The sequence below is a fragment of the Aspergillus caelatus genome (genome assembly GCF_009193585.1).
Source record: "Aspergillus caelatus strain CBS 763.97 unplaced genomic scaffold BDV27scaffold_429, whole genome shotgun sequence".
In the NCBI taxonomy this organism is placed as follows: domain Eukaryota; kingdom Fungi; phylum Ascomycota; class Eurotiomycetes; order Eurotiales; family Aspergillaceae; genus Aspergillus; species Aspergillus caelatus.
The window spans coordinates 1-18788 of NW_022475692.1; the positions used below are offsets into that span (position 1 = coordinate 1).

General features: G+C 40.0%; 5 protein-coding genes across 5 annotated transcripts; 4 read left to right on the top strand and 1 right to left on the bottom strand.

The window, feature by feature from the left end:
• Positions 1 to 741: 741 nt before the first annotated feature.
• Positions 742 to 1507, top strand: BDV27DRAFT_151195 (uncharacterized protein; the record flags this gene model as incomplete). Its single annotated transcript, XM_032071334.1, has 3 exons — positions 742 to 786; positions 817 to 1021; positions 1083 to 1507. 3 exons carry the CDS (start codon positions 742 to 744, stop codon positions 1505 to 1507), a joined length of 675 nt encoding a protein of 224 aa, XP_031920677.1.
• A 1235-nt stretch (positions 1508 to 2742) lies between these two features.
• On the top strand, positions 2743 to 4177 carry BDV27DRAFT_139060 (uncharacterized protein). Its single transcript, XM_032069369.1, has 3 exons — positions 2743 to 3238; positions 3290 to 3660; positions 3710 to 4177. Exons 1-3 carry the CDS (start codon positions 3230 to 3232, stop codon positions 3966 to 3968), a joined length of 639 nt encoding a protein of 212 aa, XP_031920678.1. The 5' UTR covers positions 2743 to 3229; the 3' UTR covers positions 3969 to 4177.
• A 1333-nt stretch (positions 4178 to 5510) lies between these two features.
• Positions 5511 to 6137, top strand: BDV27DRAFT_151196 (uncharacterized protein; the record flags this gene model as incomplete). Its single annotated transcript, XM_032071335.1, has 1 exon — positions 5511 to 6137. One exon carries the CDS (start codon positions 5511 to 5513, stop codon positions 6135 to 6137), a length of 627 nt encoding a protein of 208 aa, XP_031920679.1.
• A 528-nt stretch (positions 6138 to 6665) lies between these two features.
• BDV27DRAFT_151197 (uncharacterized protein) lies at positions 6666 to 8241 on the bottom strand (the record flags this gene model as incomplete). Its single annotated transcript, XM_032071336.1, has 3 exons — positions 6666 to 6901; positions 7034 to 7363; positions 8235 to 8241. 3 exons carry the CDS (start codon positions 8239 to 8241, stop codon positions 6666 to 6668), a joined length of 573 nt encoding a protein of 190 aa, XP_031920680.1.
• Positions 8242 to 8280: 39 nt separating this feature from the next.
• On the top strand, positions 8281 to 9062 carry BDV27DRAFT_139063 (uncharacterized protein). Its single transcript, XM_032069370.1, has one exon. The coding sequence runs from the start codon at positions 8512 to 8514 to the stop codon at positions 8821 to 8823; it is 312 nt and encodes a 103-aa protein (XP_031920681.1). The 5' UTR covers positions 8281 to 8511; the 3' UTR covers positions 8824 to 9062.
• Positions 9063 to 18788: the final 9726 nt, after the last annotated feature.

An 18788-nucleotide genomic window follows, 5' to 3' on the forward strand; every position in this document is an offset into this window, starting at 1 on the left:
CCGGCGACCGGATAGTGCCAAGTCAAGGTGCCAACAACGGAATCGACGGAAGATTCAGCTATTCCTAAAGGCATATGAGTATTGCCAGGAGTGCGACGCGGATATTTCCTTAACAATTCGATTAAGACATAGCGGCGAGATTGTCTTTTTTAATTCTGACGGGTTCTGGTCTCCGTCAAAAGAGCAGCTGGTAGGTGGATCCATTAACCCTGTCAGACGTCCAGAGTCTAACCAACTTAGGCGACGTACTATCCAAGGCCCAAACAGGTCACTTGGCAGGAAATTGCGGCTCGATATAAGTCCTAATCATTTAACACAAACCCCGATACTAGAACAGAGAATTATCTAGCAGTATTACCCTATTTCTAGGCTCTTGGGCTCCGGTGATGGTGGTTGTGGGATCTACAGCAGATGTATCTGGAACAGTAGTGCCTCTACCAATCATAGTCTAGGATATCAAACATTTCTAGGCTACAGTGTTTCATATTTGCAACTCCCTCATTTCAGTAAGTTGAGCGTTGCTTAGCTTGCTCATTATCTATTGATATTTATTACCTTGCTTTCTAAATTTAGATCTCAAGGCCTTTATACAAAGATCATTGATTTAATAGTAGCAAAGTGCAGAGTGAGAAGCAGGAGTCTAGGCCACACGGGATATATCCTAGTTCAATCCTGACTCAAAACTCCCAAGTCCCCTGTGGATATAAACCAGTTACATTGATACCTATATTTAAGATCTCAATGACGGAATCAAGCAATATCATCAAACCGAAACTGCAGCCTCAAGTAATTGTTCCTACCTTGAAGCAACTAAAGGAAAAGAGGGACCAACGCAAACGAGAAAAACAAGCTGCCCTCATTGAAGCTAGTTTAAGATCTGGAAAATACGCGCTCTTTCTACAGGAAGTTCCTAAGATCAAGACTAGCCACTGCCGCGCATGGGATTGTATGCCTAGGAGAAGCACCGGGAATCCAATCATCCGGTCTTATTATCGTTTCGCTTTGAAACGGATATCTGCACGTTCTAGTACGGATGTTAATCGCAAGTGATTGGTTCTTTCTAATTGATGTATTTATATTAGGCTCTATCGAATATTATCATATCACATGTCTCGAACGACTACTTCCAGACCTCCCTAATTTTGTTGGATATGGCTACCTAAAGATGGATGGCTGGATTGCTGCTCCGCCTGATAGTCATATCTCCATAAAGTCGTCTTCCGAAGCAATTAAGGACTGGTTCCATCACAAAGGATGGTCATTTGGCATTGACTGTTACGAGTGTTTCAACAAGGACCATGATGAATGGACCCAAGATACCAGTTTTATCTGGATTGAACATATACTCAGCCACGAAGAAAGAGTAGATACGGACTGCTGCCATTGTAAATCTCTGCCGGGGGCTTCTGAGCCACAAAGATCACATTATTTTCCCAAAGAGCCTTCTGCAGTGTCACTCAGTGAGTTACTTGCGTCTGTTAGCGGGCAGCCTCACATTGACAAGTAGTGACTCTGGCGGAGGGCAAGTTGAATTCTGATCACCTGCGTTGGGCGGAGCTTGAGAATACTGCACTAGTCCTAATAAAGAGATAGTACCAACAAAGGTGATCAAGAACCATTACGATCACATGATCTACAGTAATTTCCCACCTTGTGTCCGTGACCTTAGGGCAAAGACCGTCCTTGGTAGGATATTTACCCCTCATGCGTGTCTTTTGTTCCGCTCTGCTTTGTCAAGTTTTACCTCCTGGGAATATAGTGCGTCATTTTTCATAGCAGTAGAAACTCAACAGCACCCTTAACAGCGACAAGTAATTCAGTGGAAACGAAATAGAGAAAAGAACAAAAAACGAAAAAGAAAAAGAAAAATAAAAGAAAAAAGCAAAAAAAAAGCATCATCTATTTCTCTCTCCTTACAGCAAGTTTGTTGTATTTTCTTCATGAAGCATGGTCAACCCATAATACCAAGATTAGTTATGGTTGAGGATACTAAAGACAGCATTCTACGGTGATAGCAAAATGAATTTCCTGATACACACATTCTTAATAGGGACGCGGCGGGTATATTACAACGATAATGCCAAGTTTGGTGGTCACACATATTTCTACACGAGCAAGTAGTCCGCCAACGCATATTGGAAACAAATACTCATGCTTGTAGTTTATCCACGGAGGCGCTTCGAATTACTCTCTGGTCTTCTGGAATGTTGTTGTCGGCCAGGTAGTTTGTTGCGCCTTCAAGGGTTGAGAAACCCTTGAAAAGTGAGCCTTTATATCCATTGACTAAAGATTTCGTCACATCCCTACCATATACTGTTAGGAAAAATACGTAGTTATTGGGGGAGCTATCGCACCCTCAAACTTAGTAGATAGCGTACCAAGATAAGAAAATGCCTGGGGCAGGAGAGCGGCCCTGAGCAACAGCGTAGTATTTTTGTGAAGGCATGAGCGAATTCAAATAGTAAATCGCGGATTTTGGGAAAAGGAATTAGGACGTTTGGAGTATTGAATAGTATGACCTCTTCTTACACTGGGACACGGTCATGAATATAAGGAAATCTATCGTAGAGACGAAGAGGGGACGTGACGTGGCAGTCGCAAAATCAGACATCAGCCCATATGATACAGACAAACAGCTTGCGCCTCAATTCTGTCTGTTCATTCGGAAGATCCATGCTAGCTTATGATATAAACTCTTATGGCTTAGATTAGCTGGCAGCATTCCGAGAAATAGCATAGCCCCTCCCCTCGCGCAGAGGCTGACACTAGCTTACTCGCCGAGAGTAACGAAACATATGTATAAAGCAAAGAGTGTTCCAAAAGTTTTTCTTAATTTTGAAGCCCTGTACTGTAGCAGATTCTGCTCTCTACTGCCTAGAAGCTGGAGCTCTCAATGTCCGCTACTGAAGGCCACCGTGTCAAATGTCCAACCCCTTTCGATGCTTATAGCCAAGACATAGCCCGCGTAAAGGTCAGGGATATCGAATCCCACCCTTTTGTATCCTTACACCACAAGGACACTGGGAAACCTTCCAAAATACACACCTTATGCAAAGATGCAGTCGAGCGTGGAAATGAACAATGTGTCTGGGTATGCTACAATCGGGGAGCGAAAAGTCTTGCCCGAGATGTGCCGATATTATCAGGTGAACCTCTTGAAGCACACAACGTCGAACGTATGTTTGGATAGTGGAGACGTCTTTTACTTCGTGGCCCAATCAAGATACAAATGGTCAAGGTTCGTCGAGCAAAAGCTCTTCCTGTTAACTAGAACTGATTTGAACTGCAGATGCATGTGTTACAGCAAAGGAACAGCAAAGAGGTTGAGGTTATGATATTGCCCATCAATATTGCCGCCGAAGTAGAAAGGATCGAAAGAGCGCTAGAACAATGTGAATTTTACCCAGAGTGCAGCGCAGGCTTCAGAGAAGACGGAACGCTTGTGCCATGTTCTCGCCCCAAGAATTGTAGAAATCTGACTATGGGCGGCACTGAGGAGTACCCCCAATTTTACTGCTCACTGGAGCATCACCATCGGCTAAGGCGGAAAAAGCGAAAGTTGGAGCATAGTGAGGCATTGCTGGAGTTCTACTGGAGTTCTAGAGGGAGGAGTGATTTCCTAGAATTCCTCGAATATCGTGGGTTCATCACTCGTTACAGGTAAATGATACAGCATTTAAGCAAAAAAGCCTTACTGATTATTATACAGTGACTTGGCAACCACACATTTTCTCGATGCATGTGATGATTCTGGTGAGGGAATTCCAGCTCTGCTACTCGTAGATGGGTGGCACACGCAGAGACTGCTGATTCTAGTTGGTCTAGCCGTGGCGCTTAGTATTCTTATTACCATTCTTGGGGCTGCTGTCGGACAGAGTATAAACATGGGGCTGACAGCGGGAAGCTACACATTTGCGTTGGTGGCGGTTTTTATTGCTACCCTATCCTTCTTTAGTGCTATTTTGTAATTATCTTATTGGTTGTTATTACAGTACCCTCAGTATATGTGGACTGCATGAGCCATAACAGGGTTATGAAAGTCATCCGTGAAAGCGATTCTTTTGTCTGGGCAAGCCTTACCTGCCTTTCGTTGGATACATAGCCAATGTCTCGCTGAGCACCAATACCATACTGACACGCTGTAGTTGCTGATTGGCTTCATCCTGCAAGGATGTTGTCGTTCCGTTGCTTCCTCCTAGATAGTAAAGTGGCAGGTCTCGGCTATTTTATCCCTTCCTGTAGAAGTGTCAAGGAAACGAAGACAATGCGGCACTAGCCACTTCAAGTTAAACTGAAAATAGCATGAGAAGACAGACATGGTAACCCCAGGCAAACCGGAGCCGCTACGGTTAACCGATTGGTGGTCAGTAGGGTCTGGTGATTATGGCAGTCTTAGAAGAATTATGGACCAGTTGGTTTTCTCAACCAAGATGAGGCCTTAGTGGTGCTTTTCTAGCCAGCTGTTTACTCTCAGCTTCCAGAAATATTCAATACTGATAGCAAACCCACACTCAATTAGGCTGTAATTACGGGATTCAGCTTCGTTCAGCCTCGTTCAGCCTCGTTCAGCCTCGCGCAGCAACGTCTTATAGCAATAAACAATAGGCTGATCAATCTTTAGTTGGTCTATAGGTCTTCCCTCTATTATGGAGTATTCTCTGAGTTCACTGATAAGAACTGCTGGTGAAAGTAAATTTCCGACAATATGCTACACAAAAATACTTGGACAGATAACGTTCAAAAAAATCAAATGGCTTATCAATCAGATTATGAACACATTCATTCTAAACATGGATATGCTCTACAGAAAAGACAGGAGGGATTCTTGAGTCTATGTATATAGATAAAACGGGAAAGAGGCACACGTGGCCCATTGGACGTATTTCAATGTCAGCCTAAGCGACTATACAGGCCTTCCAATCAGCACTTACCTCCAATTGCAATGAGACCAATATTTCGGCTCTGATATAATAGTGTGTTGGTACTCGCGAGTCATGTCGTTGCATTCTCATGTATGTCAATCACCTCTTTTCCCATCCGCTCCGCCACCCATCGAGGCTGTTGCCCAATACGTTACCATAAAAACACATATTGTACGAAGGCCATCGGTTATATCTCGAGATGTAGATATCTTTAGGAGAGTATTTAAGCTCGGCAGGCCTTTAAGAAACGAAGCCTAAATTCATGTTTATGTGCGACTTCAATACTTATTCCTTTGAACGCTCTGACCAGTGCTGCTTCTCCTTGACCACATTGCGTTTATTATGGCTTACTGTCAACACTGCCAGCAACATTTTCTGGATATAAAATCTCTGGAACAGCACCTTCGATCCTCTAAGCACTGCTGTGATAGATGCCAGAAATTTTTTAAATCTCCCCGTTCAAAGAAACAGCACATGGAAAATTCGAAGTGTCAGAGTGTATATCTAGTAGGCGGATCATACCACCCCAATGTCCGTTCCAAGGGGCCACAACGCGCCCGGCAAGGACTGAGTGATAGCTCTCCAATGATGATTGGGGTCACCGTCACAGATATCTATCCCGCATATCTCGGAGTGCCTCGGGATGCAGTCATGCCTATTTTTAAAATGGCATGTCGCCTTCGTTTTATGAAGCCTAATGTGGATACCTTATTGCGACATATCAACACACAATTAGATCATATGATTATCGCGGCCCTTATCGAGGCTGCCCTTCGTCTCTTGCCACCTGACAACACGCCCGAAGGCAAGGAGAGATTGCAAAAGAAAATGAAGGATGCGCAGCTAGCGGAGAACAGCTTTACCCATCAGATAAGAGCGATGGGCTATCGGTTTTTCACGGAAAGTGAGCAAAACGAACAAAACCTGCAACCAACACCTGATATTCGGTTTTTGGAGCCTGTATCAATTCATGGGAAAACGTATCACTGGTTAGAGTACAAAAGCTACTTTGGGTTCAAGGCAAACCCATTCATCGCTAAGAAAACAAGGAAGCAATTGCAGAGATACATGTCTGCTCTTGGACCAGGCGCAGTGGTCTATCGTTTGGGATTCGAGACTGATCACATAACGATAGAGGGAATCCAATCTTTTCGCGAGGCAGAAACCTTGTACTTTCTCAGCCAGCAATCCAGGGCTAAATTAAGTATAAAATAGACCCTGATTAGACCGAGCCAGGTGAAGATAGAGGCAACCTTCTGCGGACAGTCGCTAATTCCAAAATCTTCCGTTCCTGTATCCGATTTTCATTTGTCATTCTTTTTGAATTTTTATTTCGATCTATTGGTATTCGGACTCAATTCCCATTTTGAGCGACAGCACTACATTTATACAAATGAATTTTATTTATTGTGGCTCAACTTATGTTTCCTACATTTACTGGGGCAAAGCCTCTCTGGCGAAGGCTTTGTGTGTGCCCATCTTGGATCGAATTCATTTATTTACGAATAGTGTATTCGTCTGGAAGGAAATGTATGGGGAGAATTGGGCGCTGAATGGCAAGATAAGCCGTAACAGATGATACAAACATCCCTTGGACAGTCCAGGGCTTCCTCTTCAGGAATTAATGGTTCTTCAGATAGTTGACGTTCACCATCAGGAAGGGGAGTCGACGGTCGGAAGACAAATAGACTGAATACGTTTGTTCGCTTCTTTTGGCCTGGACGACCTAGAGCCCAGTGCCTCTCATCGGCGATTTCGTAGCCTTCTAGCCTGAGTGGTAGCCTTGTGGCGTAATTTGGTTGAGTAGTGAACTTGGAGGGATGATGCGCTTCGTCCAGGGAAGTGTGCAGCAATCTCCGCCCATGACATTCTCTCTCTTTCCTTCAGTCGCACTAACAGTGCATTTTCCTCTGACGTATATGGCCTTTGTTTTCCTGATGTATCCACCGGAGGGGCTTGAGCCAACATCGGACTAGCGTCTGGAACGAATGTGAAATAATATGCTGGCCTCAGTCCACTGGATTCAACGGTGAGGATGGCTCTTCCGCGGACCTCATGGATAGCACGAGAACGATGACATGGAACGGGGTCTGAACCGCCCTGTGAATGACGCAGAGGCTTCATCCTAGATTTTGGTTTCTCCTTCGGGCGCTGTCGAGTCGCGTCAGGAATTGATACTTCAGGATCCCGGTAGTCATTGCCACTGCCTCTGTTTCGAAGCCGCTTCTTGCAAGTCACCGCAGCGACCCTTGTGGTTGCCCTGGTAACTTTTCCTCGCGCCCATGGAGGTACTGGTACAACCACAGCAACCGATGGGTAGGATTCCGGTCTATCGACGCTCGGGATGGCTAGGCTAGCGGGACATTCTGGGCCAGAGGGTGCGTTCGACTGATATGGTTGGCAGGATGGAATGGACTTGTCCTCAGCTACCCCGGGATTTTCTGTCTGCTCCAGAGCATTGGTTGTCGTTGGGCATGGATCTCTATCTGGGATGCAATGTGACTTGTATGTAGCATTGTTAACTGGTTCTTGCTGAAAATCACCGCACACAGAAAGACTGCCGCCCACATTGCTGACTGATTCAGATGCGGCTGTAGGCGGCATGGAGTGGTGAGAATTTGCCGTGTCAACGGTATCGAGAATATTACTGGGCAGTCCATTTTCTTGCTCAAGTCCGTTTTTAGTTGGCGACGTCGGTGTGGAATCTTCAAAAGGTGGTGGCTCTGACAATGGTAGGGAGCATTTCATGAGACCCAATGGAGAATCAATAGTTCCTGATATATTTGTAGTAGCCAGGGACTTGCGTTCTGTGATCATTTGTGGTTGTGATGCGGCTCTGCCATAGAAATTCGATATTTCGACATCAAACACATTCCGTAGGTTTGTGGTACCAGTGGAGGGCTGTTCATGCGTTATGGGTGCCGAAGAGCCTAGTATATTTGTCGGTGCCGGTGCTTGGATGAAGACAGGCTCATTGGAAAAGAAAGAACGCTGAAAGGGCTGTGGAATATGGGTGAGAGCTGGCCGATTACCACCAGTAGAGGCCAGTGTGCTTCGAGGCCTCTGGCGGCTGGGGCCGTAGTAGAACTCTATTTGATCAAGGTTCACTTGCATCTCTCGAAAAGCCCTCTGGCATACAGCGGGTGTGAGTTTCAATGGTTATGGCAGTTATGGAAGAGAAGCGTGGGAGGACAGATCAGATAATATATTCACTGGTTGATCTGAGCAAAGCAAAAGGGTTGACAGTACTTATACGATGAGGCACTCCAAAATGGCCGTAATATGGTGCAGCCGGAGACGAACTCCATCGACCGGCCATCATGCAACGTGTCGAGCGGATCGCTGAACCGCCTCGACCAAAAAAAAAAAAAAAAAAAATGTGTCCACTGTAGGAGTGCCCGATTACTTGGTCGTAAATGGATCAAGTGGCGCTGCAGCGTTGCTATACTCCAGCACATTATTTAGAACAGTGCAGAGATTAGCCCAAAAGACTTCCCCTTTTGACCAGCAACAACGCACTGCTTGCGGCTTATTCCAAGTAGGAGAGCCCAAATTCAATCGAAAAGTGTCAGCTCAGCCGCAGCTTTCCATGAGGCATTTTTGCGATAGGCTATGGGTTCGGAAATTGGCCGGCTGGTCGATAACATGTTCAGCGATGGGCTGTTGGAGAAGAGACAACCTACTTCGATTGTTGTGTTACATTCGTAAACCGTCACAAGGCGTTTTTGGGGTCCGCGCAAGCCATCATAGAGCAAAGAGTAGATTGGTCCCACTCCACCTGCTCCGTTTTCCACCGTACTTTGCCCACCGCGTGAGGAGGGCGAAACATCCTAGCTGTAGGGTACGCGAGATACGAAAGTACTGTAACCTAGGATGTCAATTCCAATACCTAACAAAGTAAAGAACCACGAAGAAATGGTACGCTTTGACTGGATACAGTGGGATGACAAAAAAAAAAGGCCCGTCGAATCCTGCAGGATAAGCTGAGAAGATCCATCCTCGTTCTCCTTCGAAACAGGCAGGTCAATCCAATCTTGGGAGTGGAGAAGGGGGCTGTGTCGCAGATGCAGAGATTTCAGCTAAGAAGGGGACACGTCAGCCGACCAGGGATGTTGCTGCTGCCTGGACTTCCAGGGGAAATGAGACTGATGGGAAAAGGAGTGTGGTCGTTGAGCGACGCACCGCGAGTTTATATAGATCGAGGAGGCAGCTGGACGGGCGGTGCTGGACGGCAGATCCCGTTTCGGGATAGTTTCTGACACTAAGCCCGATACAGGCAGGCTAAACCGCAAATGGACGACGCTATGCGGGATACGGCGCGGCGGACACGGACGCCAAACCCAACAGAGGCAGCGGCCCAAGAGGGCAGCGACTCAGCAAATCGCATTTCTACTATTCTTTTCTAAGTTATATATAAACTTGGGCAATGAACATCAAAATCAACACTCAATCTAAACACGTCATTTTAACACATTAATCGATCGAGAAAGGCCCCCTGAGGCCCCAGGAACCGCTATGGAGGTCCCAAACCCCCATAGTGGTGGTCTACCGAGCGCGTCGAGGTGGGCACCCCTAAACGGTGTGCCACTACCACTATTACCACCATTACCAATACCGATATATCGCGGGGGCCCTAGGGTCTTAGATATATCTATAAACCTGGAGCAGATAAGTAGTAGCGAATCTAGTAGAGTCCCAAGTAGAGCCAGCTCTAAAAGTAGTAGAACTACACAGAGCACTCAAAGCAGCCGAAAATAGGGAGAACAAGACCAAATACTCAGATACAGTCTAAACTCTAGAAAATCTCTATATAAGTACTATCAAGCCCTAATAGAATCGCTGGAAAGCCAGGAGCTCGAAAGACAGATAGAACTTGAAATAATACAGATCTATATTAACTAGATAATTAAGACCCAGACAGTACAGTAACAGATCTATAAGTAATAATATAAAGCCCAAATTAAGACTCTAGAAGAGACAGTTCAGAAGCTTTAACAAGCTAAGTTTTTCTTAATAAAGCCAGAACTAAAAACAGTATAGAATAAGCTATTACAGACTTCCCAGACCCCCCAGACTGCCTAGAATAGAAAAGCAGAGTTTTCTATACACAGATCACAAAACAGAGCCGCGTTAAATAATAAGTCTAATAGGCCTGAGACTATATATACAGATATTACAGCCCTACTAAAAACCAATCCGAGAGAATAAAAATAGTAGACAGTTACCAAGAAGTACTATTAAAAGTACTCTAGGATTTAGACTGAAGCACTACCTGAACTGAAAGCTATAAAACAGTCCCCTTTAGAGGCCCGAAGACTGTTTTTTAGGTAAGAAAACAGTTTAGATATATCAAAGATAGAATATAAAGATATTATTCTAGGGCTTAATACTACTCTTACTAAAACAGGACTACCAGATTTCCTACAGATAGTAGATATAGACTATACTCGGACTGGAGCTATATCTATTATTCTACAGAAAGGAGCTCTGAATCAAATGCTATTACCCAGATATATAGATCTATTAATAGTAGCTGTAAGAAAGATAGATTTTACAGTTATCTCACTGGAAATACCAAAGTAATAATATAGACTGAAGATCTATAGAGTCTCTACTAGGCAATACCTCACTCTAGGCCTAGGTCTAGCAAGGCAGGAAATTAAAATAGACAGTACAGTATATCTAAAGCGAGATCCTATATAGCTAAAAAGCTCTAAGGGACTGAGAAATAGTACTCAAAAAGAATCTAGTATTATAATTATAGTAGGATCACTGACAGAGACTCAGCAGATTTAAATAAATAGTATATACTTCGGTGGCTCTAAATATAGGGCTGAGCATTTCTAGAAGCTAGGATCTGATACAGTTTACCTCCGATACTGTGGAATAGGATATAAAAACTATAGGACTTACAGAGACTATCTACCAAAATACTTTATCTGTGCAGATCCCTATAAAGGCTTAAACTATAAATACTCAGTTCTAGACTACTCAGCTAGAGCTGAAAAGATATATTAATATACTCCAGCAAAGTATAGTAACTGCAGAGATAGATATCCTGTACTAGCTACAAACTGTCCTAGTAAGCAGACAGTCTGAAAACAGTAAAATCAAGTATCTACCATCCCACAGAGCTTACTAGTAGTTTAGATAGTTATCAGAATATATCCAAGAAGTATCTCATTATCTGGTAATTCTACTAGGGTAGCTTAGACACCTCTATTGACTATCCCCTGAGACTAGACTATAGAGGATTCTTAGACTCCTAGACTAGTAAGATCTATCAGTATATTCTAATACTGATAGTTCAGTAAAACTGTCGCAGAGCTTATTCTATTACTATAGCAGCCCTGGAAGCAGAGCTCTAGAGATAAACAGATATAATCTATTTACAGAAGCCCTATATTATACAGGAGTTCCGATACTCTACCTATTTACTATATTGGCTATAGAAAGGAGAATATAAATACTATAGAGTACTGATAGTAGTCCAAAAAAATCTTTTAAACTAAAAAATCACTGAAGTCAGAACTAATCTGATTAACTATTTCTATATACTAGCCCTAGATATCTGAAATCTGGATAGAAATAGAAACCGGGTTCAGAGAACAAGAATAGTAAACTGCTATAATAATTGGCTAGATAAAGACTACTGCTGACAAGACTCTAATTCTAAATATTGCCGCGCTATTGAGGATACTGAATAGAATCTACTAGTAGAAAAAAGATATCTAATACTAGGAGATTTCAATACTTATAGTCTTATATAAAATCCCCAGACTAGTTAATATATTAATATAGCACCGCTAGAGAATTTAATTAAGAGATTTAATCTATATATTAATAATAAGCCAGATATTTCTACCAGGTCTAAGCAGACTCCTGGTATCTTAATTATTAATTTAACAATATTAACTCCAGAGCTAGGCTCCTTAACTAGCTGACTAGTTAATAATAAATATCCTACAGAATCTAATTATAAGCTGATATTAGCTGAATAGAAAGAGCTAGAACAAAGACCTGAAAAAACCAATATACAGATAACTGGATAGTAAATTAGAGATTTGGAAGTAGATCCAGAAGTCTTAGAAAATACTAAATAGATATAGAAAGCTCTAGCAGCAAACCAACTTACTCTACTGGATAGCTACAGCAGGGGGGAAGTGGAAAGCGAGACAGTATAGATATAAATAGCTCTGACAGAGATACTAAGTAAATACACAAGGCCTATATAGATAACCCTATTCTCTAAACAATAGTAGGGACTGCAGGTCAAAGCCAGCCGACAAGAATATATACAAGCCAAACAGATATAGGTAACAGATCTAGACACTAATCAGAATATAAAGAGAGCCCGGAATAGCTACTATTAATCTATTAAAAAGACAAAGCGCGAATACTAGAAGACCTTTCTAATAGGATAGTTAAGCAAGGCAGAGACAGAGTATAAAGAACTAGAGTCTAAGGACTTAACCCGATACTGGCAGATACTAAGATACTGTAAATCTCTAACTACCAGAACTATACCAGTACTCAAAGACTCCCAGGGACAGTAAGCAACTATCCTAAATACAAAAAAAGCTCTGGTTAGGGAAGTCCTATTTTCTAAAGCTCCTAGGAGTAAGGCAATAGAGATAATCTCTCAGAGTACTATATATCTACAGATAAACTATAATATAGTTTAAAAAGCCCTCTTTAGTCAGGCAGTTCAAAAGGCACCCGGAATAGATCGTCTCAATTTCCAGACACTGAGACTACTATAGAGCTGGGATTCTACACAAATAGTAGCTTTAGTACACCAGTACTTCAGACTAGGACTATACCCACAGGTATAGAAGACAGCAAAGGGGATCCTACTACACAAGCCTAATAAGCCTGACTATTCGATAGTCAAGGCCTACAGGGTGATCAGTTTACTAAACTGTATAGAGAAAATAGTAGAAAAGATAGTAGCAGAAACTATCTCTAGCTACTGCAAGACAGCCGGTATTCTACATCCAGAGCAAATAGACAGCCGAAAACAACGCAGTACAGTTAATACAGTAGCCTACCTAATTCAAGAAGTACACTAAGTATAGGGCTAAAAGCAGCTGGTTGGAGCCCTTTTTATAGATATAAAGAGGGCCTTTAACCACATAAATACTATAAGACTAGTGAAGCAAATACTAGATCTAGACCTAGACAGAGATCTATATTGCTGGGTACAGTTATTTCTAGCAGATCGCAGAATATAGCTGGTTATCGACCAACAGCAGTATCCTGTACAGGCTATAGATACAGGGGTCCTACAGAGTTTACCAGTTTCCCCGATTCTCTTTATTATCTATCTAGGAGTGATCTTTTAAGCTATTAAATAAGCAGTTCCTGGTATCAGAGCTATATCTTTTACAGATAATATAGCCCTATTAATATCAGCTAACTCGGTACAAAGAGTCTGTCAGAACCTAGAACAGGCAGCTAAGATTACTATAGAGTAAGGCAGAAAACAAGCAGTTCAGTTCGATACTGAAAAAACTAAGACAGTTCTTTTTACTAGAAAAAAGGATAGATTACTTAAAAATTAGATACAGCAAGCAAAGATCTAGATAGAAGAATACAGGGTTGTCTTTAACTCTAAGATTACACAGTGACTAGGAATATAGCTAGATAGGGGTTTGACCCTTAAAGTATACTATTATATCTGTCTACACAAAGCCCGCAGGGCGGAGGCACAGATACAAAGTCTATACCGAGACCAAAGGCTATTACCAGGTCTTGTCCAACATATTCAAGTAGCTACAGTACAAGCGGTTACACTATATAAAGCAGAGCTTTGGTAGCAGAGTCAAAATAATAAACTAAAAAAAATCCAATATCTAATCAATTGACAGGTATACGCAATTATAGATATACTGAGAACTACACCTATTAAACTACTTATTAAAGAAGTAGCTCTTTCTCCAGTAATAGTACTACTAGACAAACACCAGAGACAATATAGCCTAAGACTATTAGAACTACCTGAGAGATATCCAATACAAGTTATACTGCCTATTAGCTTCTGTAATAGTAACTGCTATGTACAGCCCGGGGAACAGCTCTCAGATAATCAAATATAGGCTGAAGGCCCTAAGACACAAAGTCTATAGAATCTAGGACAGTATCTAGCTACTAAATTAGTAGAAATACTGAAGACAGATCCATCGGCAGAATTTAAAAAAACAGTAGAGACCTTTCTAAAAGTATTTCCGGGTACTATACTAGTGTCTATAGAGACAGAGACTATTCAGCAAGTAAATACCCTATATAAAGATCTAACTATATAGTCAGATAGGTTACACCTAAATAATAGATAAACAGGGGCAGATATTATATAGTAACAGTTTTCAGGTACCTGGACAACTAAGCAGATATTTCTGGGACAGGGAAAGGAGATCTTTAATATAGAACTAGCAGAGGTATATAAAGCACTTAAGATAGCTGAGCAGATAGACTATAAAGGCCCTATCAGGGTTCTATTAGATTCCCGGGCAGCGATAGCTAGATTACAAAACAACAGAACTGGTGCAGGACAAGGATAGGCAATTCAGACACAGAATATAGCCTAAAGACTAATAATTCAGGGGTATCTGACTACTATTCAATAGGTCCCAGGTTATCAGGGAGTACTAGGAAATAAGAAGACTGATTAAACAGTTAAGCTAGCTGCTAAAAAGCCCCCTCCAAGAGATATAGACCGAAGCCTAAGTCTAGTCTACCTACGCAGAATGTGTACAGAGGCAAACCAGGTCTAGAGATAACAATAGCTTATATAGACTCTATAGAAGCGACCTAGCAGAGCTCAGCAGCGATATCAGCTATAAAAGAGTTAGAAACTAGATCCGGTAACAGGAGCAGCTCTCAAACAGCTTACACATCGATATTACCAGCTGAAAATTGGGTATGTAGCAGTACTAACCTATCTTAGTCGGATAGGAGCTTAGGACTCCCCTAGATATCAGAACTGCCAAGCTCCTCAGGGAACAGTAGATTATCTACTAGTCGAATACAGGCAATAGCGCCATCAACAACAGACTCTGTATAGGGCCCTAATAAAGGCAGGAGTACAACTACCTGGACAAAGAGAGATAGCTCCAGAAAGCCGCCTCTTTAAAGACCAGAGAGCTATAAAGGCCCTAATAGTATTCCTTACAATAACAAAGACTGGGTCCTTCCCAGGAGAGGCAGCCAGGGAGATAGATAGGATCTCTAGAGACAATCTAAGAGATCTTAGACTAGTGGAGAAAGCAGAGAGTAGAGGAGAAGAATAGTAGAAAGAGTAGCCTAGACATATCTAGGAATTATCTAACAGACAATAAATACCGAGGAGGGCACAGCCCAAATACTCTGACATAGATAGGCGGATCGGGCGAGGAAAAGGACCAGAACAAATATACAAAGGATAGTAGGAGCTTATAGAGCTCCTAGAGATAAATTAGGGACAGTAGTCTAGACCACTGCCTAGACATATGTCTGTCATAGCCAACTGGCTTCACATGGACGTTAAACTTGATTAAATAAATAAATAAGATAGTATAAAAATATTTCTTATACTCTTTTTATAATTTTGAGAAAATAAGTATATTATTCAGATATACTATATAGAATATTTCTATATATAGTATCAATATCCGGTTTATTATTATCTAAAAGATTGTAGATATATTGTATAGCCCGAAGAGTATAGCAAGCTATTTAAATTTATTGAAAATTATATTGAACACTATTTTTAGTATCGACAGTTTATTAATTCTAATCTGCCAGTATCCAGACAGAAGATCGATCTTAGATAGGTATTTAGTCTAGCTAACTATATCAATAAACTTTTAAATTTGCGGTAAGAGATAGCTATTCTTTATAGTTACTTTATTTAGTGTACAGTAATTAATATATATTTACTATTTTCTATTAGACTTTTTTATAAAAATTACCAGAAATCTCTATACAGAAATAGAGGGTTATATCAGCTCTGCTTCGACTGCAGTTTTTATCTATATCTTAAGCTCTGCTAGCTTTTCTGGCAATAAAGGATAGATATTAATATTAATCAGTAGTATATTATCTATATTGATTTTATAGGCTAGTCTCTGTTTTAGTAGTAGCTTTGTTAGCAGTTACTCTCAGAAAATATCACTATACTCGAGGACTATTGGCTCTATATTCGCTGTCTCTCTGTTATCTAGGTCTATTTGGTCGGTAGCCTTTATAAAAAAAAGCTATATCTTATCTCTTCTTTTCTGGATTGCTTTGGCGGCTGTTCAGACTAATATAAAATTTAGGGATCCTCTGCCTATCTGTATATAGTATCTTGGATCAGTAGGCTGGATCTTGTAGGATCTGCTTTTACTGTCCTGTAATATTATCTCAGATATCTGTTAGTCGATATAAGGGTTGAGGTCTTGGAGCCAGTCACAGCTAAAAATAAGGTTATATTCTTCTAACTCGATAGTCTATATATTAATCTTTCTTAGCTATTCTCCTAGCTGTAGTAGTAAACTATAGATATTACTAGTTTCTAGGAAATTTCTATTAGGGAATTTTACTTCTAGGGGTACTCTAGCTTATCTCTATAACTAAGATCTATTTTGTGTCAGGGCTTGTACTACAAAGATATAATTTGTCTCTGAATCCACAAGAATTTATATTGTATATTGTATCGGGCTGTGTCCAATTACTCTTTTGTAGTAGAATATAGTATCTTCTAAAATATATAGATAACTGTTATACTTAGATTTTATTATCTAAATAATTATTTTCTCTGTGTCCTTATTATCTAGAAAATCTGGGGTTTTAGACTAATCTATTTTCTTTAAAAAGACTTTTTTATTTAGTCAACTAGTACTTCTTTTTTTAGCAACTATAGTCTTTCTCTGATATATTCTTTCTTAGCCTTAACTTATAGTATCTGGTAATGTACCCTTTTTTATAGTAGTAAAAGTACTTCAGTATCTCTTCAGAGCTGCTGCTACAGTTAGATCCCTCACTATTTTATTCAGTAGGATACCGATTGTCTATTCTATATATAGTATTCAAATCTATCGGCTCTATTTACTGATTATCGATCTCCGTTACTCTATTACTATCTTGGTTAAGGCAGTAGATATAGCTGGATATAATCTTACTCTATTTATATTAGATAAACTTCTTCACTACTGTATTAAATATTATAGGAGGATTTTCTTTCTCGATCTACTTAGCCTATAGAATTTTCTTTACTCGCACTATAAAATAGTGAATATAGATATTCTCTGGGAGTAGGGATAAGATACAGATTACTATATCGGTATAGATACTAGTATATACCTGCACAGATCTTGTTTCTTAATAGCAGTTATTATAGATTTCTCAGTATTTAGTTATTCTGCGATACTTGCTGAAGTTAGTATAGACCCACTCCTTCAGCTATTCAAGAGTAATAATAGGATTGTTATTTTCTACTGTAATATACTATTTCTTTATTTTCTAGTATTTTTGCGCAGTTCCAGTAAACTTCTATTTAGTAACAATTACTTTCTCTATCTCAGTAGCTTTTTTCTACACAAGAATTTATTTATTCTTGAAATATTAATTTACTTATTATAGCTATTTATCTATAGTATTGTTCTCGAAATAACTATTATACTTAGGAATTTATTTGAGATCGGAGATTTTCCGATAGAAATACTTATTTCTTGCTACTACTATTTTATCTATTAATATAGTTTCTTCTATTGTTGTAGCTAGAGTGGTACTACTAGAGATATTTATCGATAGAGAAGTTTGTAGAGCTATAGATAGTATAGTCTATACTATTATATATTATATAAGTTTATTTATAATCTATTAAGCTATTTCTTCTACTGTCTATCGAGTAATAAGTATTATTATCTACTATACTATAGCTTCTGTGACTTGTACTTATTATTCTACAGATTTTATTTACTCTTCTACCAATATCTACAATATTTTGAAGACTACTATAGCTGTCTTATTACTAATAGTTTCTTTCGTTTGCTCAAGTAGCTGTGGAAGATTCAGCTATTACAAGAGTTATTGTTATTACTTGGCTATTTTCTTAGGGCTCTCAGGTATAGCGAATTCTGTTATTTTTATTGGATTATTTAATTAACAGGGTCTCTCTTTCTTAGTTATATACTACTCTTTATAGACAGCTCGACCAGCGAGACTACTTAGCTCTTTGAGATCTATTATATCTTACTACAACCTGCGGAATCTAATCGAGTATCGTGGGGCTATACTGGGTAGAGAAACTCTGTCTCCGAGTTCAGATATACTATCAGATATGATTGCAAGTAGCGGTATACTATAAGAGATAGAGAGTTGCCGATCTTCTACTAAAAATAAGGATCGCTATATTCTTTATATATACAGGGTAGTTAAGCACTGTAGGGTTAAGCCTGTGGTGCAGTCACTAGGGCCGTAGCTAAAGTAAAAGGCTCCCTCACATAGCGCTGTAGTACTGTTACCTCAGCGTAGCTGCGATCACATTAGAATAATACTAATAAAACTATTTAAATAAAAAAAAAAGATTTTCTCTAAATAATTAAAAAAATATATATTAATTTATAGATAGAGAACTGATTTACTAATAAATATCTTATATCTAATTTTAAAAACTAATTTAGTATATTCTTATAAGTCTCTAGTAATAACAGCAGTTCTAATTTACTTAATAAATAATTAATAAAAAGTTAAATAGTCTAATACTATTACTAAACTATAAAATATACTAGAATTTAATATATTTTATATTATATTAAGTTAAGAATCTCTAAAATTTCTTAAAAAAATATATATTAATAGTTCTAAATAATATAATAGTACTTTTACTAGAACTTTATAAGTAGA